This window comes from Mesitornis unicolor, unplaced genomic scaffold (assembly GCF_000695765.1).
Source record: "Mesitornis unicolor isolate BGI_N332 unplaced genomic scaffold, ASM69576v1 scaffold8114, whole genome shotgun sequence".
Taxonomy (NCBI): domain Eukaryota; kingdom Metazoa; phylum Chordata; class Aves; order Mesitornithiformes; family Mesitornithidae; genus Mesitornis; species Mesitornis unicolor.
The window spans coordinates 10,347-33,778 of NW_010179335.1; the positions used below are offsets into that span (position 1 = coordinate 10,347).

At 35.8% G+C, this 23,432-nt stretch overlaps 1 protein-coding gene across 1 annotated transcript in view; it reads left to right on the forward strand.

The window, feature by feature from the left end:
• The window catches only part of LOC104539250 (glutaminase kidney isoform, mitochondrial), a gene marked incomplete at its 3' end in the record, with an annotated part of 54,421 nt that overhangs the window by 4,545 nt on the left and 26,444 nt on the right, over positions 1-23,432 (forward strand). The window contains exons 4-11 of the mRNA XM_010182726.1: positions 2,423-2,552; positions 3,274-3,353; positions 4,904-5,067; positions 11,864-11,922; positions 20,440-20,472; positions 20,744-20,802; positions 21,947-22,013; positions 22,355-22,405. Of these exons, the coding sequence (XP_010181028.1) occupies positions 2,423-2,552; positions 3,274-3,353; positions 4,904-5,067; positions 11,864-11,922; positions 20,440-20,472; positions 20,744-20,802; positions 21,947-22,013; positions 22,355-22,405 (643 nt within the window). The remainder of the gene's footprint in view (positions 1-2,422; positions 2,553-3,273; positions 3,354-4,903; positions 5,068-11,863; positions 11,923-20,439; positions 20,473-20,743; positions 20,803-21,946; positions 22,014-22,354; positions 22,406-23,432) is intronic.

Sequence of the window (23,432 nt, forward strand, 5' to 3'; positions counted from 1 at the left end):
GAAGCAATAAACAGCAATCTGAGCCAGAACTTGAAAAGGATTGGATAAATGTAACAAGTTGTATGATAAAGGAAACAAAGTGATTTTGACTTTGTGCTAGGGCCCAAACATTCAGTTTCAAAAAACCAAACAAAACCAAGAACAACAAAAACCCACAAAACCCAAAAGTGTTACTTTCAGGTGATACCAGTGACTGAAAGTTACAAATTCTAACGCTTGCACCCAAATCTTCCTATCCCAAATATATCAGGGAAGTTTTGTAGTTTGAAAAGACGTGTTTTCAAATGGGGGAAGAAAAACTTGGATTGGGATTTGGCAAAACAGTTTTTTAGGATGAGATTATAAAGTTTGGAGAAATGGAAGAATTGGAGGTGGGAAGTTTTTAGTATACCTATCTTGAACACTGCTAAAGTCCATGGGGGATAAGAGCTGTGTTGTTTGTACAATTTGACTGTAGAAGTATTTTTATTTATCAGTATATTCATTCACATCCTCGCTGCAATCTCTTCCTACTGTTCCACTTCTGAGCCTCAGACCATTTGTCTCCCAAGGGTTACCTGGAACATAAACCAGTTAGAAACTCCAGTGCGGAGGGGATGTCAGTTGCAGAATATCAGAGGCTGTCAAGGCTCCTGTCCTCTGCTGACTGAAATTATTACTGCCCCGTTAATTTGGGCTAAGACCCCTGTCATTTTGTCCATGCAGTAATTGTTCTGAGTACCCATCTTGATTAATTGATTTAATGTATTTAATGTCTGTGAATTCATATGATTTGTCTGGGTTAAAAAGTACCAGGTTAAATACCCAGACACTGACATCAGCAGAAGTCTGGGAACAATGACTTCTTGCAGAAATAGGTAATGTCCTTGAGTGCTGTTTCTGCAGTGAGTTTCCATCTCTAGCTTAAAATGATTGAATTGTTGAAGTGAACATCCTAGACTAGGCGTGAATTGGTAAGTTTACAAATGCCTTTCCTGTTTCAGAAACATAATGTGGTGTGAGAGGACTGTATTTCAGTGCATCCTACTGCCTTGCTGTTCTCTGCACTTCGTATTCTTGTTGTTTTACTAGGTTTAGGTGAACTTCAAATTTTTATTTTTTTTTCTTACACAAGTGCTTAATGCTACTCTACTGTTTCTCTTTCACTCTTGGAGGGTAGTGCCCACCAGTGTTTGAAATGGTTGTCAGCTGAATTTGGGATAAAGTCTGCTAAGTTCAAAGGAGTTCAGAGTGAAACTTTAAAGAAAGAGAGCGGAATTCAAAGAGAATATATTTCTGTCTGTTCACTGGTCTTCATGCAACTTCACTTTGAACTGATAATGACTTCTAATAATATGAGTATTGGAAGTATCTATTTCAAGTGGAAGTATTTCCCTAAAAGTGAATTTTTTACTTTTCTGAATAAGTCTTCATTGGAAGGATATGGGCTCACTTGTAATATGGGTCTAGATGTTCCTAACTTCCCATTTGTCTGAATTAAGTTTATTTCTGTATAGTATGAACGTGTTAAGGAAGTTGTTTCTTTGGTGTTAAACCTCCCTTTCTCTGCCTTGCACTGGGATAGGGCTGTTACTATCCTATATTGGATCATATTGCAACTTAAGTGATAGTGGCTCCCAGTTTCCACCCCTGCTCCCACTCACCCCCACCCACAGGCACACCACTTTAAGCGGCATGTCTCAGCTTGTGTTATGATGCTTCCCTGCTTCTGTTTCTCCTAGATAAGTCCTTTCCTTTTTACCTCATCAGTTTTTTAAATGTACCAAATGGGCTGATGTTCAGAGGGTGTGGGTGATAAAGTATTGTGGGTTAAAGGGCAGCAGATTCCTTAACTGGTGAAGGTTTGAAGCTAGAGACTTGCAGTACTGCTCACTGTTAAGTTCTGTTTAGGTTGGAAAATGTTGTTGAGTATTTCCACGGAGGTTTGCTCTTATTAGAGTGGAAGTTTCTCTCTTGACAGAGTTCTTGTTCAGTTCATGGTGAAACCAGTTGAAAGTGAGAGAAACCAACCCTGAACCTCAGAAGTCTGATCTGACTCTGAAATTAGCACTTCTTTGGGAATAGGCTGGGTTAGGTGGCAGTCACATGTCTTGCTCCTAAGAAATGGATGGTTTAGGTTCTGTTAGCAAGCTTAGCTGCTGCTCGAAGGCAAATTGATAGTGCCTTGCAGTACAGCTGAAACTTCAAATAAGGGCTTTAAGTAAAAAGACATAAAATAGAATGCAATGAAATAGTTTTTAAATAATTATTTATAGCTGATAGAGTGGAAAATTGAAAAATTTTTCTAATAAAGACCTGTTCTTGTAGGCATATAATTTCAAGGGACTGATGGTCGTTATTGAAAGTGTGTGTAAGTGCTGCTTAAGTAGGCTTTTTGACAGTACTGTGTCAAAATACTAAGACTTTTGAAACTTTTTTACAGGTGTGTACAAAGTAATATTGTGCTGCTTACTCAAGCTTTCAGGAGGAAATTTGTTATTCCAGATTTTATGTCGTTTACTTCACATATTGATGAGTTATATGAAAGTGCTAAAAAACAATCTGGAGGAAAGGTAACCTGTTTGTATATTCAACTTCAAACCTCTGTAGATTTCTTTATATTAACCAAATACACTTGTTAAATAGACAGATTGTTCTTAACATTGTTAGCAACATGTGAAACCAATATCTTGATTAAAATAGTTTTGGAAGTTCAGTTATGTCTGCAACTTGTAAACTGTGTTAGAAATAAAGCTTCATACCTCTAATGTTTTTTTACAGTTTTGAGGTTAGAAAGAGAAAATGGTTGTGGTATTTATTTTACATAAACTATAAAACTGCTATATTATTTGTCAAACTACACTTGGTCTGTAAAAGTATTATGGTACCCGACACGACAGGCTGGGTGTGACTCAAATAGTTGTCAACACCATACCTGTGTTAGTAATTAAAGTTTATTCTAGTGCTTATTTTCAAGAAATTCATTTAAAAGATCCCAGACTTTGTTACAAGCTAAAATTTTATGATTGGAAAAGGCTAAATATGCCACAACATAGAACAAAGATTCCTCTTAGAATGTGCTAAAATTTGTACTTTCACTGAGAATATACTTTATACTGATCTAGTGAATATAATAATTGGTAATGAAGTTTTGGATATACTAGGTGATTATTAGTGGAATAATTCAGGTATAACTTCCTTTCCATTGGCATTTCTTTTGATTAATGTATGTTAACATGTCCTTAAATAATTTGGATGTTGTAATGTTTCTGGTTTTATTTCACATTGTGATAGGTTGCTGACTATATTCCACAACTGGCCAAGTTCAGCCCTGATTTGTGGGGTGTGTCACTTTGCACAGTGGATGGACAGAGGTATGTTCTAACTTGTAGATTTTACTGTTTCAGTTATTTAAACTATCTGACATACTGTGAGGAGGAGGAAGTTGTACTTGATGATCCTTTTGGGTCCCTTCCAACTTGAGATATTCTATGATATACAACCTTCCTTTTTCTTTATTAAACCATGAGATACCAATTGGAATTATTTAAGAAGTGAAATCCACTCGGTAGTCTTTCTTAATATTTTTTCAACTTCGTTTCTTAGGCTGAATTATTATGCTATTATCATAAAATAGTATTTAAATAGTATTTGTATATAGTATATTTAAAGCTAGATTATGCTGTATTTACGATCCAAGAACAGTAATGAAGCTGTGGGTAATTACAGTGATTACCAAAGGACAGGACAGAGACAATGCTTATGTAGTATAAATCTGTGGAAGTCGAAGAGCTTTGTCTAATAGTACCCATGCCTTGAGCTATAAGCTGTTAGTCATGATGTACTTAAAGGTTACTTCCTTTTCTACGTTTTAATGTTCTTCACATTATATTATATGATTACCATATGTCACTTAAAAGATTCAGACCCATATTCTTTAAAAAGAAAATTAAGATGTGGAAACTGGACAGAACATGATTTTGCTTTTCAGGTTTATTAAACTTTCCCCTGTAAGAGTGTATATAGGTCTTAGATACAGCTGGAGTGATTTTATAATTTATTCATAGTGAAACAGCGTTAAAAGTAAAAATGTTCTTCTTTAGTATTTTAAGTTAGCATTTTGGTTTGTTTTGGATACTATGACGTGCACTAATGAAAATTTTTATAATGCTAATTTTTGTAACGTTGAACGTTGTGTAATGTTAGTTTTTATAATGGCAAAATGGTTTTGTGAACTGTTTGAAACCTCGCATTTTCTACGAAGAGAGAATCAGAACGCCTCTGATTTTGCCATCAGACAAGTGGTTGCTTGGAGCCTTTTGCTCTGAATGGAGCATATGCTGCTTGTATGAGTCATTCGTTGATGCAGTCTGACTTAGGTGTTGGAAGTAAACATTCCAAAAGATAGCATTTAATAATTTTAATAAAATACCTATGCCGTTATCGGAGGGAATGTAAATACGGCTATTTGATTTCTGCTCTTGAATACCAAAGCTGAATTGAATCTCATATTTGTTTATATAGACATAAACATGCATGGTGGTTACATTCAGGTCAGCTGTGCCCTGTTGAGTATGTGGTTTGCAATAGAGTAGGGTAAGTGTGATACTAGAGCTCTGAGGTGATCTTTTGCTCTGGTACAAACTTACTTATGAACTTGCTTTTATTTCGTTACATCTGCATTAATGGCCAGCAAGTGACTTTGTTATGGGGGGAGACATGGGGTTTTGGGGACAGTTGTTAAAACCTTTAAATCTCTTTGTTCCATTTGTTTAAAATGTGACTTTAAAAATACTGTTTCTGGTTTTGGGCTGTTTTTCTTGATAGTCCTAGTATGTTGAAGAATAAAAGAAGTATTTAACACTACTTGCCACAGCTGGCAACCAAGAAATTTCAAACCTCTTAATCTGTGTTTTTTTCCCAGGCATTCTGTTGGTGATACCAAAGTTCCATTTTGTCTTCAGTCCTGTGTAAAGCCTTTGAAATACGCTGTTGCTGTTAATGATCTTGGCACGGAGTATGTGCACAGATACGTTGGTAAAGAACCTAGTGGATTAAGATTCAACAAACTTTTTCTGAATGAAGATGGTAAGAGATACATAATACTTAATAATGGAAATATTCAATTTTAGAAAACTATAAAATAAGCTACATGTTGCGGGTTTTTTTCACTCTTTTCATTTTACTACATCCTTTTAAGTCTTATCATTATAGTGTCCCAAAATATTTTGCTATCAGCAATGTAGGGTTATCCTTTGTCGCTCATTTTTGCCTGATTTGTAATGCTGGTAGAAGATCTTTCGTTACTTCTAGTTGCTAGTAGCCAACTGCAGGGAAAAAAACCCGAAGAGTTTTGATAGTGCAGGTATTTGAAATGTGTGTTTATTTAGCTGAGTTGCTAGCAAGTGTTCCTTAATCATACATTCTGTAAATGACAGTGAAAGAATAGCAGATACTAAATTGATTTTAAGAAATGCATATTGCTTCCCTTCTCGGACCTCTGAGAAGCAGGTGGTGGTGTCAAAGGCCAACGCTGGCTGGTTTCCAGAAAGGGAAATGGAACACATCTTCCCACAGACCGTTTTAAACTGAATTTGGCTACTGATTCAAAACAATGTTTTTATTTTATTTTATCTTATTTCATTCCTGTGGGAGGGGTGCTTTAGCAGGAATTTCTTGTACAGTATTTATCTAGATTGTTTCTTTTTCATATTCTACTAATTCTCAAGTATGAAAATGTTATTTTTAAAAACATTATGGCAAAAATCTGAGAAGTATGACTCATGGGGCCTTAGAAGAAATACTGGATGTTATCTCTGAAGCACAAATGTTTCTTCTAGCAGATCTTTCTCAGTAGGAGAACAGACAATGTTTCTGTTGCCATGGCATTGGCAATTAATATTTAACTAACAGCATAAGGCTTGGATGATATTTTTGTCAAGGACTGTATTAAATTCTGACTTGAATATCTGTATTAATTTATAAATTATACGTATTTCTGTTTATTACATACCTTAAGATCATCTTTCCAAACTTAGAAATTGTCATAATTACTTTATTTCTTTCTTCTTTTTTATTATGTGTTTACAAAATACCAACATACCGCCAAGAGGGAATTAAGCGTTTTGTCAAGCTTTGCTGTCCCTTTTTTGCTTTCCCAATTTTTCCAAATACAATGTTGTACAGTGTGAAGAAGGCTGCCTTTCGTGTCCTGAGAAAGCTTTCATATAAAAAAAAAATATTTTGATGGTGCTGAAATTGCTCACTTTTTCCTTTGGATCAAAATAGATGGTTTAGGGTTTTTTATTTTTAATGAAATGACAGAAGAAGTAGTAGTTATTCTTTTTATTGCTACTGTTAAAATTGAACTATGAGAGAGGATAAATTATTAGAGGGTGGTCTTTTATTATATTACTCTTAGGTGTTATTAGCGTTTATAAGACTCTTATGCCATAAAAGAATTTGAATTATTGAAAGTTAGACCAGTGTGCATGAAATTAATAGAGAAGACTAATTCACATGATAGTAATTTAAATTTTTAACTGCTTATGTGGCTGATATAACTGATGTGAGAAAAATGTGCTGTACAGCCTTTGATCTATACAGTCCTTCAACAAAAGACTAAAACAGAAGACAGAAGTCTAATAAATAGGAACATTTCAGTTACAGAAAAAGAAGTTGAGTTTTTGTGGGTGAATGAGGAGGAGGGAAGAAGGGATTACACTTCACTTGTAGTTTTAAATTGATGTATGAAGATTGTATATGCAGAGTACTTGACAGTTTGGACATACGTAACTACTATGAGGATCAGATTTGAAAATGAATATGTATTTAATCTATTTGTTTTCTAATTACTCTGATATAGCTGAATTTCATGTTTGTAATCAGGAGTTTATGAAGGGATATGCAGGTTGAAAACTGCTTAGACATGCACCTGAAGGTATTTTTCATATTTACTACATCAAAGAGTCCTAAACCAGGGTGTTCTTTCATCTCTTTGTTTACCAGTATTGAGTTTCAAGCTGTAAACAATGGAGAGTATTTTAAGACAATTGTAGATCATAGCTAAAGATGCTAACTTTTAACAAAAAAGTGTTAATACAAATCATATATGTTTTAAGATCTGTGTTGTGCAATGCAAATTTGGAAACTTCTTTAGCCTTGTGAATATTCAGTTTTAAAATTTTTATCAAAGGGATCATATGGTCCATCAAACAATTCAGATTTCTGGAGAACTAAAGCATTTCCTGTGTTAATTAAAACAGATTATTCTAGTTGATTGAAGTAAATCAGGAGTTTTCAATGGCAAAATTTGTCTGAGATAGGCATCGTCAGGAATAATTTTTGTGGTCATGGAGTTGTGTGCGGGTTTTTTCATGCCTATTGAGTTCATAATGCAAGATATCTGACAATGCATGTATACATGTACAGTTAGTATCTTTTATCCATACGTAAGACCTTCTCTTGGTGATAATTATTTGTAGAATTAGTCCAGCAATATAATTATTTGTAGAACTTAGTCCAGTAATAAATGTTGCATTGCAGTTGAATGAGTAATTGCCAGGAAGTTGTTTATTTTGCTGAAGGATTTCGCTAACCAAAGAGGGAATTCTTTAAGTTTTTGTATTGGGCAAACCCGTTTTGATGTAATTTCAGAAAGAATTTGCTATAATGAACTGTTCTGTGTATTACAGTATCTGTATTGTGTGTGTGTGTGTGTGTGTGTGTGTGTGTGTGTGTGTGTGTGTGTGGTAGCCTCTGCTTTCTGTGCTCAAAGGCCTAAGGCCAGTGATGGACAAAAAAGGTCAGAAGAACTGGCAGAAGAAAAGCACTGTAATTTGAGTTTATCAGGAGAAAGGTCTAGTTTGCATATGCCATAGCTGCATGGCAGGTCGCTAAACCTATCATGCTAATTGTCAAGCAGTTTTGAGGTATTAAAAAATACATATTTTTCACCATTCAGTAGTGATGTCCAGTGGAGAGATTTTTACGTAACTAAATAATTTTTTATTACTATTTTGAATTTAGATTTACCTTTTAAATCTATTACAGTTCTCTATGTAAAAGGCTGTTCTAGACAAGTATCTCCTTCCTATAGGAAAAACAGAGCACTGTCTCTGAGAATAATATATTTGCTATTTAGAGGCTGTTAGGTGGGTTGTTTATGCAAGAGGCAAATCGTTGAATCAGTGCTAGACTTAATCAGGGCACCCCAGTTAAAGTTGAAGTTATTATGTCTTGTGCTTTTCGTTAAGGATAAAAACATGAATTTACTCTCAAATAATGAGGTGATATAGCAATATAAGACTTACAGAGAATCTGCATAAAAGGGGCTTTTTTTCCAGTTTGAGCAGATCATTGCCCTTATTTGATTCTATGTGGAGAGTGTATGTGTGTGTTTTTGTTATTAGTGATGTATGTCGCTTAGCTTTGCAGAGTTTGATAGAGCTTTCTGAAGATTAATAGATGCATTTGTTCACCTCTTTGGCAAACTGTTGCAATTATAGTATGAATCTTCATTCTTTGTTGTTACACGATGTGGAATCCCCTTGCTGGTGGCACTCACAGTGGGGCAAATCAGTAGTTGCTGCCACTTTACAAAATGACCTATGTATGACTTTCCTTTAAAATTAATGTAGCAGCAGAACCTATACATCCCTAACAGGTGAAAAAATACCTGGGAATTTTATTGATGGGAGTGGAAGACGTCTCTTTTTTAAAATTAGCAGGAATCTTTCAGAGTATAGGATTTTATTTAGGCATCCTGGCACTTAAAGTTTGTGAGACGTTCTTTGTTGTAGAATTGAATAGAAAATTTTGCTTGTAAGGGGCTTAGAGCAATCATCTAGTCCAACTGCCTGACCGCTTCAGGGCTGACCAAAAGTTAAAGCATGGTATTAAGGGTGTTGTCCAAATGCCTCAAGCACTGACAGGCGTGGGGCATTAACCACCTCTCTAGGAAGCCTGTAGCTATTGTGGCAAGACAGAAGGGTTATCTGTCAATTACAAGTATCTATGTGTGGGAAGTGTTTGGATAGTATTATCTGGTGCTATCCAGATAATAGTGAACATTGCTTTCCTGGGACCTGAATACCCTGACAGAGTTTATTCTGCTCAGAAGAGGCAGCAGTGGATTAATGGAAGGTGTCCTTCTCAGCTCTGTGATGTGCTGGTATGAGGCAGCAGTAGGAGAGACCCTCAAAGAAGAGCTTTTGTTAGTGTGTGCTAAGCCAGACTGCTGTGCCTTCCCTTAGCTGTTAAGGCTCTGAGGATGATTGTTCCTTGTTGACTTGTCAAGGAGGGGAATGAAACACAGCTTCATTTCAGCAGCACGTTCAGGAAAGTCCATGTTTCATTTCATCAGAAGGTTCTTGCCATTCTTAGTGTGAGGTCAGTGCATGGTGGTGTGTTGGTTGTAAATTGGCCAGTACTGGTACAGGTAGTTTGAGAAGTTTAAGCAGTGAGAGACGGGAAATCTCAGAGTAGAGGGAAAGGTAACCAAGAATGCCTTGTGACACTGAAGGTAAGTGGTGACATCCTCAAAGAAATGAGATGCAATAGAATGTCTGAGGGTATATTCTGTTGTGCGGACTTGCCACATTGATGAGCTTTTGAGTTGCAGAATGCTAAACAAAGATTACACATCCTCTTTATTCAAATATACATGTGATGTAGGGTTTGGGGTTTTTTTAATACTGTGGCAGATTAAAATAATAGAGATGTGCAGAAGAATTAAGAGCAAAACATGTATAAAAATACTTCTAGAATGTGTTATATATGATTAAGTTGTTAATGTGTTTATGGACTGGAATGATACCTGATACTGATAAAGAGGAAGCTGGAGAAAAGAGGAGCATAGCTAGAGCAAGAAATGAGGATGACAGCATGTTGTTATGCATGAGGCCAATGTTGTGGTGGACAATGTGCCTGGAGTTGGGATCCCCAGTTTGAGGAGAATATTGAAAAAATGAGAGGTCTCTGGTGGAAGACTGCCAAGGTTCTGTGGGGTCCAAGACATGTAACTCCTAAGGAGCAGTTGAAAAAGGGAGATTAGAGACTCCTCTGGGAGCCGCTTAAAGCTCTTGAAGAGGAGGCCTGAAAATGAAGATTTGTGTAACTCTTGTTGGTAGTGGCCGATGAAATAAGAAAGGCCAGTGGCCCCATGCTGTGGCCTGGGAGGTAAGTTGGATGTTAGGGTAAACTTGTCCTCTAGGAGGAGCGGGATTCCCAGAGAGGTAGAGGATTTGTCATTTTTCGAGGTTTTCAAGACTCAGCTAGATAAAGGTATGACTGACCTGATGTAACCTGGGCAGTAGCCTTACTTTGAGTGGGAGGGTGGAGGAGATGACCTCCAGATGTTCTTTCTGAACACCAATCTGTGGTGCTGCCAATAGTAATTTGTAACATTTTTGACTGGTGTTCAGGTTTGTGGTCCTTATGGAGAGATGGAGTTAGGAAGCTATGGATAATCATAAGTTGAATATATTTGACCCAGGTTCTTTGTGTTACTGTCACCTGAGTAGAACAGGATGTTTGATAGAGGTGGGTCTTAAGTACAGTCACATGAAATGAGAGCAGTTCATGAGTCTGTTGCAGAGATAATGAATGGCATCAACAACTTTAAAAACAGTATATAGACATTACGTTTGCATTTTAGGGGAGCTTCACATTTTTGGACAGATACTGGTCTTACCTTTTCACTAATGGAATAACTTGTGGTTTTAAAACTTCCTTTTAATACTGACTTTCTGAAAAATACCAGAAGGAACTTGAGATGGTTATTTTTTGGGTGTCATCTGATAGTCATAGATGGCTAAGTGCCATTGACCATGACCAGTGTAATTGTCATGGGATAATATGTATCTGTGTATATACAGTGAATATCAGACTGATCTCCAAAAAGCAGTCATCTCAAGATCCTTTCAGTGTGCATGTATATATTATAAATAGGGAACATTTGGTGTGGTTTTTGAACGAATAGTTTTTCAAATTTGGTGATAAACAAAGTAACAGCAAACCTGTCACAGTATTAATGTATTGAGAATTGACTGAGGTTTTCAGATAACAGAACTCCTGAAAATCAACATCCTAGTTAGAAGGCACAGCAAAAAGTTAAAAAATAACGACTGTAGGAGGTGGAGGTAGATGTGGATGAATGAAAACCAGTGTTTGGGGAAAATAGCTTATAAAGCAAGCTTTTTTTTCAATTGGGGAAGGGGCGGGGAAAGCAGCTCATTCACGTGAGCAGCCAAGAATGACTGGGAATGCAAAAATGATCTTAATATGAAGATTAGAGATAAAAATAAAAACTGAAGTGGGTATATGCAGGTCAGTTACACAGTAAGTTAATTTCTAGTGAAGATGAGTAAATGATTTGTTACTCAACAGCTGCCAATATAAACCTGATTTTTAAAAAGAATCGGGATTTTGTATTTATGCACAGCCCTAAGGAAATTCAAGAACTGGAGTTCTCTTTTATTTTAAAGAACTTGTTTGAACACTTAAAATCACTGAGACTTGGTAACTTGGAGAAAAACTGGGAAATCCCCTAGGGGTTTTTCTGTTTGCAAAAATTGCATTGACCAAATCTTGGAACACTGGAGAGGATTCAAAATTTTCAAGGAAAGGAATGGTGCCACAGTGATTAACTTACTGGACAGTTAAGCAGCATTAGGCTGAGTATCTTCTAAGATGTAAAATACTTCACTCATAATTACAAAAAGTTGTGAATAATGCTGGATTGCAGTTTAATTTAGGATTATATTCCATAGTCATAGGTTTAAGTCATACGCTAGTATTTATTTTGTCACTTAAACACTTGACTCGTTTTGTTTGGCAAATGTGTCTTGGGATATATTTGTAATTGAAAACTTTTATTTCACAGATAGGCCTCATAACCCTATGGTGAATGCTGGAGCAATTGTGATCACATCTTTAATCAAGGTAAAAAGTCCATTTTTAGTTTCTCTTGGAGTATTTTAATAGGATGTAGAAAAAGTATCTTGTACAGATTATGAACTGTTTTCATTCTGTATGTGCAATATCTGATGGCAGTTTACTTGCTAGCAGGTAAACAAGCTCTGATGTTTTGGAAATGGTTACACTTCCAAACAAATGCAATATTAGCCTAGCATTTTTTTAAAAGTAGTGCAGCCCAAAGACTCTTTTTCCTTAGTGTTTTTACTTTTATTTTGTTTCTTTCTTTAACTGTACTACACTTGATATTCTCTGGAGAGAATTGCCTCATACTTGTTAAATGCTGAGAGTATGTCCTCAGGAATATACTTTGTAGCACTCAGAAATACGTTTCTGAATGTCTCATGCTCTTCCATAGTGTAGTTACAAGAGTGTTTCTTGCTGTGCAGAAGGAATGGAAGATGCTTTACTTTGTACAGCAATGCAGCTATATTCGCATGTCAGCCTTAATACTGAATTTGTCTGCTATTAACATACTGCACAACTAAATTATGCTTAACTTCTATGTTACATAGTTTCTGTTGGGATGTTAAATGTGCTTTCTTAAATAAGTGTTTGGAAACAGTTATCTGCACTTTGTTGAGTAAACCATAGCTGGATGGTGACTTAATGTCTTTAGCCCATGGTCTTGTGACTTCTGGAGAGTTGTATATTTTTGCTTAGAGTAGCCGTATATATCTCTTGAAGCTGTAAATAGCATAAATTCCATTTAATGCTAATACTTTTATAATACATTTAATGCCAGATACTTTACTTGTATTTTCTGCCTTTTTTGGTAGCCACTGGTACAAAAACCTACTTTTTAAATTTATTTATTTTTTTTTTAAGGATACCTGCTTAGAATTGTAGGGAACATGTTCCCTGGAGTTTTGAAGTAGAAAACTGGATACTGTTACTTCAGAGGTCTAAAAATCTTGTTTACAGCCTTTGTCTTGGTTATGTTTCAAAGTCCATTGGCTACAGTGTGTTTCCTACCTCCTATTTCCAGATTGTTGATTTTAAAATTATTTAGATCATGATTTTCTCTTACTTTATATTTAAAGAAGGTGTAAGAACTCCTGCTTAAAGACATTTATCTTTAATAGCTGTAGGTGAAAGAAAATGGCCTTAAGTATGACAGGTAAATTTATTCACATTTAATATTTTTTAAAGGTTGACTGAGTATTGAAATTCACTTGGATAACAGTGAATTTTAAAATCTGACTTAACACATTTGTCTGAAATGTCAAAATGTTAGTCCTACTACAACATGCCCTACTGGTCATAAGGCAAAACGAAGCATGTGCCTCTTGCAGAAGGCACATAGTCCTTGATAAATGGTGTACTTCTAAACAGATAACGTGGATTTGTTTACTGCATGCAATTGTGATATTTGTTAGAAGGTTGGGGGATTGTTTTTGCTGGGTGTTTTTTATTTTTTTTCTGTATTGTTTTTATGAAGAGCATTGCATTGCACTGACATTTTTGCATGTGTTAACTGCACGTCTAATGGACGCATATCATATTTCTCACACTCCATTATTTGTTTCTAGTGTGATTAAAGTGTAGATTATTTTATGTACTGCTTCCACTAAGATACCATTTATCATTTGAATTACTAACCGATCTAAACGTATTCTATTGAAAATTACATAGAGGATCACAAGTACAAAGTTACTTAATAGTTGTGAGGTTTTTTTATGAAATAACTTTTTTTAAATGTGCAACCTAACATTATTCCTACTAACTATTCTGCGATTTAAGTAATTCAAACTTATATTTGATCTAATCTAAGACTTTATTTTCTGGAAGAGGTGGCTTCATTAACCCGTATCTTGTCCTCAGTTCCTCTGCATTCATTGTGTTTAAGGTGTTAACTTGCATATCTTGAAGGCTGTGTATGGCCCCTAGAATCCAAGGAAATTAAGGGACTATTAAACATGGTCAAACTCACCATGTATGACAAGTCTATCTAATGATAGCAAGTTGATGGATATGGAGAGATTGTTGCTGTATTTCAGTGTTAAGAATCATGGAATCACAGAATATTAGGAGTTGGAAGGGATCTCAAAAGATCGTCCAGTCCAATCCCCCTGCCGGAGCAGGAACACCTAGATGAGGTTACACAGGAATGCGTTGAGGTGGGTTTTGAATGTCTGCAGAGAAGGAGACTCCACAACCTCTCTGGGCAGCCTGGTCCAGTGCTCTGTAACCCTTACAGTAAAAAGTTTTTCCTCATGTTCGGATTGAACCTCCTATGCTCCAGCTTGCACCCATTGTCCCTTGTCCTGTCATTGGCTGTCACTGAGAGGAGCTTGGCTCCTTCCTCCTCACACTCGCCCTTTATAAATGAATGAGGTCACCCCTCCGTCTCCTCTTCTCCAAGCTAAAGAGACCCAGCTCCCTCAGCCGCTCCTCATAAGGGAGATGCTCCACTCCTTCCATCATCTTTGTGGCTCTGCACTGGACTCTCTCCAGCAGTTCCCTGTCCTTCTTGAACTGAGGGGCCCAGAACTGGACACAATATTCCAGATGTGGTCTCACCAGGGCAGAGTAGAGGGGAAGGAGAACCTCTCACACCTACAACCACCCCTTCTGATACACCCCAGGATGCCATTGGCCTTCTTGGCCACAAGGGCACAGTGCTGGCTCATGGTCATCCTGCTGTCCACCAACACCCCCAGGTCCTTTTCTGCCTGGCAGCTCCAGCCACTCGTCCCCAAGCCTGTAGCGCTGCATGGGGTTATTGCGACCGAAGTGCAGGACCCGGCTCTTGGCCTTGTTGAAGCTCATCCAGTTGGCCTCAGCCCATTGATTCAGCCTATCCAGGTCCCTCTGCAGAGCCTTCCTACCCTCAGAATGCTTTTACCTTTTTTGATACTCATTATTTTATCTCTTTCTGAGAAATTTATAAAAGTCTTTCAAAATTTATGTACATTGTATTGAATTTAGCAGCTGTTAGTATGCTTGAACTTGCACACAACCGCCCTTAAAATTGGACACAAATTATGATTCCTTGTGGACTAGAAATGAAGCTTGGAGTAATCTTTCTGTCAGAATTGTTAACATTTTAGGGGAAAAAAGGGCTCTTAGCATTACATACCCAGTTCTGGCTGCATTAAGAATTTGATATACATACCTTGGAACAGAGCATAGACCTAAACTCTAATGTTGTATTTAGTCTTTCCTGTTCATAATAATAAATAATAAAGCATACGTGCATGTTAGGTCATACATTTGTTTGGCTTACTTAGGCGTGACCATGCCATGCTTTTACCAGCTTTAATGATTCTCCTGCTATGGGGTGCTTGGAACTAGGATGTACGTACGCTTTGGTGCCTGAACTCACCGCTCTCTGCTAGCTGTACTGGCATTACACTCCACAGCCTGTTCCAGCAATTTAAAGCATGTATAAGCAATAAAAATGCTTTAGCAAAAGAGCATCCTGTGGGCCAGTTTTAATGAAATAAAATTTTTGAAAAGCCCTAAGGACCTCTTCCCTTGTTCGTAATTATACAGCCATTTGCTTTTATTACTAGTCATATTAATTGGATAGTTATAACAACTTAAAAATAATTGTTATAAAAATAAAATTGTAGTGGCAATTACAGGAGTTGTGGAAAAGTAATATTAGATAAAATGGTAAATTCTTCCATGTCTCCAAGGAAATTCAGGTGCTTGAAAGAGGGTTCAGTTCCTGTACAGATTTAGTACACATTCAGTGCTCTGTAACCACACGGCTTTCTGTACAACATGTTGACTGAGAAAAGTCTTTATTGCAGTAGTATGTGGATAGATTTTAATGCTTTGATGTAGTGTTTTTTCCTAAACCTTAAACTCAAGTCTCAAAGCATGTCAACTCCAGGAATATCAGTGGTTGTGTCAGCACTCGCCCACTTCCATGTACCTTGACTGACTGGGGAGGGCAGTGCATTAGAGGTGCACAAGAGATGAAGATGAAGAGTTCAGAGCAAAATATGTTAAAAACAAAAAACAAACCACAAACAAACAAACAAATGACTGTGAAAGGAATCACCAGAGGACAAGGGATTAATCTTAAGTCATTTTTTAGTATTTACTTAAAGATTCCATCTGTAGATAAAAGCTTTCCTAGTATAACAGCAAAGGTTTGGGCAAGTACAGTGTATGTAAATCCTCTAAGTGCTGGCATCCACATGCAGAATCTTACACAGTGACAACAAATGTGAGTGCTCAGTGAGGGGCAGTCTTTGATGGTTAATTCAGCTATGGTTGAATTAATGTGGGAAGCACTCGGACATGTTGGGGGCACATAACAGTATTCGTAGTCCTTGCAAAAAATTTGATGTACAAGAAAATGAAAACGCTGATCTTACTGACCCTGGAAAAACTTAATTCAATGCAAGCTTTTCTTTTTTGGACAAAACATAAAGAGCTCTATCAGATGTACTTAAGAGCTTTCTAAATATGCTGATGAGTAATAAAGTAAATGGGACGAAGAGTGGTGGAAGAATCTGTCCAGCTGTGCCAAAGGTCTGTTTGCTCTCAGGATACAGTTATTAGGAAACCTCTACAGTTAAGGTTTAATACTCAAGGGGTGGGAAAATGCATGGTTTAGTGGGTTTATTTGACAGTATAGTTACAGTAAATAGTACAGATTTATCTTAATTGCTCAATGCTACCCACTGCAGTTATCCTTCATGATAGACTGATATGTAAATGTACATACATGCCACTTTGAAACGTGTTGGGGTTGTGATCTTCTCTGCGAGATACTTGTCTTTATTTTGGTGACGTTCCCTCTCTTCTTGTGTTATTAATTTTCTTGTAGCTGCTTATTTTGGATGGAATGTAGGTTCCTGTTATTCTGCACTTGCTTTTTATTATAACTCAAATGTATTGGATGTTATTTGACATAGAATATGTAGTAGCGATACTTGAAATTACATGTATTCAGTGGTCACACATGCAAGTATTTAGTACCTGAAGAACATAAAAATAATTCTTATATTTATTGGAAATAGTAATAGTATTGGTCTTGGTGGGTTAAATACTGTCTGTGTCAGGGTGCTCTCAGGTATTTCAGAGCTGAAAATGACACGCTAAGCAGTCAAGACACCAGTTCTCAGAACAGGCCCAGATTAACAAATAAAATTAAAAGTGTGTATGAGTACAGAAAACTACAATAAAGACATTAATAGTTAAATTAATGTAAAATGCACAAACGTAAAAGATGCTTTCTTGCACTCTGACACAGTGTTAAGAATTATTTTTTCCGGATGTTTTCATCACAACATAGTGTTAGGTTATAAATTTGGTTTAAAATATTACAGATATTGATTAAAAAAAAATCTTCTATTATTAGAAGATGATTAACTTCTCGTGATCCAGGTGTTTTTATTAGCTTGGCTTAGATTCAAAATTGAAAAATTATTTTAGCAAGAGACACATGGTAAGAGCTTATGTGGTTTACTTGTATAAGCACTGAATGTTGATCACTGAGAAGTGGCTAATATGAACTACTTTTCTAATACATATTGCCTAATTTTGTTGTTGCAAGCTCTGGTAAGTATCCATGGGTCTCTTCTTTCCTATGTATGTGTAGGCATGCAATCTTTACAACTGTTTATATTTTTCTAGTAGAAATACAACTGATAAAAGTACCTTGTTTTTACAAACAGAAAAGAAAAAAGGGGGAAGATCACTAAAACCTGACACAGTAAAAAAATTCAAATTTATGACTGACAGCCATAGCAACCATTGTGTTTACAAATTTGTATTGAGCTGTCTTCAAGTTTGAATTTTCTGCCTATCAAACTGCTTCAATCTTAACATTTTCAATTTCATTTTGTATTCATTTAGAAGTGTTTTTTCATATGTATATACACACAAGCATGTATACAGTGAGTGTGTATATGAACATATGTGCCAGTAAATGTCTGGTTTGTCAAGTTAGTGCATGGAATGTTTCCTTTGATGTCCTAGACAGATAAATTGCATCCGAACTTAAATAAAAATGCATTTTAGCATTAAGAAATACTGTCGCAGTGCCCCCAACCTCATAAGCTTATACAGTCAAGCTAAAAATAAGAAGCACTTGTGCAAGAACAGAACTTCTCTTGTCTCCTATATTTGTTGAAATTATGGAAACGTTGCTCAGTATTCCTCATATTGGGTTTTTATATTTGCAATTGGATTTTGGTCATGGAACGTGTGATGCCTCTGTGTCTCTTCAGCTTTTTAAGAGGAGCAGCATACCTCTGTCAGCTGCTGAAAGAGAGGAAATAATATGTTGGTTTTTTCAGTTGTCATCTTGCGTATGGAAGCAAAGTTTTCTGTTTTAATTGAGTGCTATGTTAAATCTGTTCTGAGGTCTTGGTCATATGATTACTTAGGCAAATATTTTGGGTCTACGAGCAGTCGGATTTCATTAACCATGCTTTTGTTTGATATAAAGTACCTTTACAAGTGTGTGGAACATCAAAAACTAAAAACACACGTAATGTGAGTTACTTTACAGAAGATTTTCTTCCCAAAATATGAGATTAGATGTAAATTTTGAAGAGAAACCTTTTTTAATAACAAGTTGATGTGGAAAAAGTTTGCACTGAGTCTTTTGCCCACCAGTTTTATACACTACTAGTAAAGCTAGGTTTTTGTTGAAGGACTAGGAATTTTTTTTTCAACTGGGCAAAAAAAAAAGAAGTCGAGTATGATGTATTTATATTTTTGCAGAAAGCATGATCCCTTTCTCCCTCTTTCTTTTTTTAACAAAAGAACTTGTTTCAATTTATTATACATGTCTAACCATACAGTTATCAATGCAGCATCCCATAACTAATGCTGACCCACTTTCCCAGAAAAAGATGTTCATTGTGCATTTGAAAGGTTGAAAAGGTTTTTGTGGTTTAAATGTTGTTACATATTTTACAGCATTAGGATCTATGGAATATTTTGACAACTGCAACAGTTCAATGAAGTTGGTAATTTCTTCTTTTAATTATTTTTCATTGAACAGATTTGGAGTTAAATTTTTAAGACTTTGTGTTCTGGTATAATATACAGGAACATTTTGATGAAATGTATCATGTTTTTGTTTTTTTATCTTACTGCAAATTAGCTAGAGATTATTGCCTTTACGAGCAAGATTCTTAGCCTTTAAGCGTAAGGTAACCACTGGCGTGTAATTTTGACAAGAGAGTGTGGTGTTCCTTTCAGCTAGTGATCATACATGTGTGACGGCACATCCTCTTGTAGATGAGCTGATGCATAGGCTTCAAAGATTATCTGCAACACCCTAATCCACAGAGAGTGGGAATTGAGACTGGCTTTACGCATTTCATTAAGTAAAATACTGGTTATATAAAGCTTCAGTTTTTTCCCCTTCCTTCCACATTCCTATTATAAACACAGTGAAAGTAGTGTCTTGAATTGTTTGAGATATGTTAAACAGTTTCGTTATCTAAACAGAAAATCTTTAATACTAAAGTTATTTATAAAAACAGCTTCTCCAGGTATATTGTTTCCACTTGTGTATGTGACGCCATTGGTTTTTAAACTTCCTCAAAAAATTCTACTTGGCTACTTAAACAGAATTTTTAAAACTGCCCCCAATAGACCACGTGCTGGTTTTTTACCGCCCGCCTGTCTTTCAACGTCTTGATATAGGAATTTGTGAAAGGTTGCCTGTCAGAGACCTGTAAAGATTTAATACATCTTTGACTGGCAGCTATTAAATTTGAGCATGTTCTTAAGGGGGGAAAAAAAAAAGCTCCAAAATAACACCACTCCTCCTTCCTGAAGAAACAAACCAACCAACCCTAAGAATTAAGTTTCACTAGCATCCTCATTAAGTTGGATTTAGATTTTTCCTTACGTTGTTAGCACAGTGATGTACTCTGCTCTATAATGTGAAATTCTATTTTTGTGACTGTTTAATGTCCTGTCTATTAAAACTTAATCAGATACTAATCAAATAATATATTTTTGATTAAATGCAATTATTTTCATAGTAAGGGGTAACACTTTATTTTAAGTCTTCAGTCTTAGTATGGGCGCTAGCCGTGGAAGTACTTTAACTTCAGAAGCCTGAACTTTCCTATGCTCAGCTCTGTTGGTAATACAAGAATACCTTTGGGTTACTAATCTATAAGCAGTTAGTGTTTTAGTTATAATTATACTGATTGTAGTTGCTTTTGTATATTTTGCTTTAACTACTACATTTACTTATGCTAAACATGTGAAGTTGAATAGAGAGCACTTAAAATAAAGCATACCTTTTTCAGTTTAAATTAATTTCCAGCATCCAGGTGTTTGAGAAAACTCCTATAGAATTATTTAATTTAAATGATAATTAAAGATTTACTTATCTAACACTTTAATTTTTTCATTAATATATTAAATGATTGTAGTACCTTAATTAGCCTCGTACCTTAGTTCTATGTGTTAAAATCCTAATACTGTTAAGTGAACTAACTTATTTGTTATGTTAACAGTTTTTGTAAATTATTTTTTCTTTTCTTGCAGCAAGGAGCAAATAATGCAGAAAAATTTGACTACGTAAGTTAATGTTATAACATTCCGTTTTTAACTAAATTCAGTGGTAAAAGTGTAGAGATGGCAAGGGAATTGCAAGTGAAATTTTAGCTATTTCAAATGTTTTGGCTTTTTGTCTCTAATTGCTCATTTAAACATCTAGTGATTCTGATTGCATTTGTAACATTGTTACAAGATTTAGGGTAAGGCTGGATTGCAGGTTCATCAGTTACGACTTTTTAACATCTGAAAATGTTAGCATGCTTTTCCCCCCCCTCCTCTCTGTCTCTAACAGGTGATGCAATTCATGAATAAAATGGCTGGTAACGAGTATGTTGGATTCAGTAATGCTACGTAAGTACTTTGTATTTACTTCATGAAGCTAGGTGGAAAATGTCTCAACTGATAGTTGGCATATTGAACTTACGGCAGAATTTACTTATCTGAATTGAAAGCATCATTTCATCCCTAATATTAGAGGGTGTCTTTGGCTTAAAATTTACAAGAACTAAAATTGTGCGTATCTCTGCTATCTGTGTGCCTAATTCTCACATAAGTGTTGGTTACCTCTTTGAAATGTCATTATTCTGTCTTAGTACTCTGTTGGTGCTGTGGCAATCAGAGCTGTTAAGTGCAACACTTATTGTCCTCACATTCATATTAAAAAATTAAACTCTGCATGTTAATGGCTGCATATCAAATGTTTAGAAAGCATACTTTACACAATTGAGACTTCATTTTTTTTTTACTTCGCATATTTAAAATCTTTTCTGAAACAATTCTTCCCACATTAACTTTATGTATATCATTCAAAAAATCTGAGAGCTTTTTGAAGCAGCACTGGGAAAATCAAAGATTCCACAGAGCAGATTTGCTTCCAGGTTGCTCGTTGGCATGCACGTGCAGAGAAGCAGCATTAGATAACTGATGTTTTTCCTGAGCTTTGTTAATGTAAGAGTTTACTGTGGAAGGAACCAGAGAGAAGAGAATTACGTACCCTTGTGTCCATACAGATTCCTCTTCTAGGTTTCATCCTGAACTTCATCATTGCGATAAACGGTGCGGCCTTCAGTCGGGTCACTGTTTGACCTGCAGCTGGATCCTCAGGCTCCTCTCTAGTTTGGTCAGTGGAGTTGGTGAATGACCATTTCACTACAGCTCATTGTGGGATGTTTCATTCCACTACTGCCTTTGTAGAAATGCTTATAAGAGAAGGATCTTACACTTGTGTTTTATCTCCAAGTCAGCTTATGTATGTGTAGGTAACCAGCATTATGTGTATTTGGATGTCAAACCTAATTCACTCCAACTGGGTGTACTGGAGTGAGCTTCTGTGGTAATTCCTGTCCCATTATTAGAATGCTTGTATTCAGAAGTAATGTATCCTTTACATGCAGCTTTATTGAACTACATTATGTGTCTTGGAAGCTCGGTGGTTTTTTTGAAAGTTTGATGTGTTGTCTTATCTTTTTTTTTTAATTAATTTTCTTATTTGAAGGTTTCAGTCCGAAAGAGAGAGTGGAGATAGAAACTTTGCAATCGGCTATTACTTGAAAGAAAAAAAGGTATGATAATTTATTTTATTTGTCATAAAAAGCATAATCTGTGCTGTACAGATGACTTCATAAAACTCCTAGATGTGCTTTGCAGTTTGCTCATTTGAACGTGTTGACAACTGTACTGAAAAATACTTCAATACCTAGCTTGTTGACCTCACTGCGCTGTTATTTTGAAATCTGACATGATGTGGTATTTCTATCTATTGCACTTTAAATATTTAATTTTAAATCTACCTAATGCTTAATAAGCTGACAAGATTATAGCTTAATTTATGTCTCTCTGAAAAGGATATTTTAAAAAGTAATCTTAACGTTGCATAACAACTCTTTCTATTTTTCTTTCTCAGTGCTTTCCTGAAGGCACGGATATGGTTGCTATACTAGACTTCTATTTTCAGGTAACTGACTTTAAAATTGAGACTCATTATAGATTTAGAATTACTATTATAAGCAGTGGAAGCTGATTTGTTCATAGATGTGAAGGTTTTAATGGCTTCTAGTTAAACTTGTCAGCTTCTGTTAAACTCTGTTTGGATGAATGATGTACATTTGATGTGTCCAGACTGGCTTTTGTTTAGGTGATGTACTTAAGTGTCTGTATTGCTAATGCAAACTAGCAATAGTCTTTAAAACACTAGTAGTTAGAGGCTTAAAATGTCTTGTATTACTTCAGCAAGTTTGACAAAATATTTCTGCTTCTTTGGGTTGCTGCTCTTTATTCTACTGTGAAGTATTTTGAACTCCATGTTTAATTAAAACTGTGCATGCATGCTCTGTTGTAAGCTCAAGGGTAGTGTTATAAATGAAATCATGTTAATATCTCCTCCATTTTGTTTAATTCAATGCTTATGAGTAAAACAAAGACTCTAGCCATATATATATTCCCCCACACACCTTTTTTTCCCCTTCTTTTTCACTTCTGGCAAGTTATTTGCAACTGTTACAAAATGAGAACTTGGCAAGCGTGAGGTATTTCCTCAGTAAGGGTTTCCGAATGTTAAAGCATTCACAGCTCAGTCAGCTCTGCAGCATGTAGTTCTCAAGAGGCAGTTCAAGTTGTGTTACTGATTCAGTCCATCTGGGATAGTTAAAAAAAAATTTAAAATCCAGAGTTTATTTCTCAAAATGAATCTGTTTTTGATTCATGGGACTTGCTCTTACCAGTGCAAATTATAAGCAATATTTTAAAATGCAAATTTTATGAGTTTATTGTGTTGAGATGCACCTGCTCTAATTTTTAAATTGAATGGCTGTTTATGAAGTAAGGTATATGTGATTAGCCTCAGTTGACCTTTTGTTGAGTTGGAAACTATGTACAAGCTAATAGTCTACGCTGAACATATGTTATTATGGAACAAAACTGGTAATTTAGTTGAATTTACTGTTTAAACATACTTTTAAAATGCTTCGTATCCCACTGCCTCC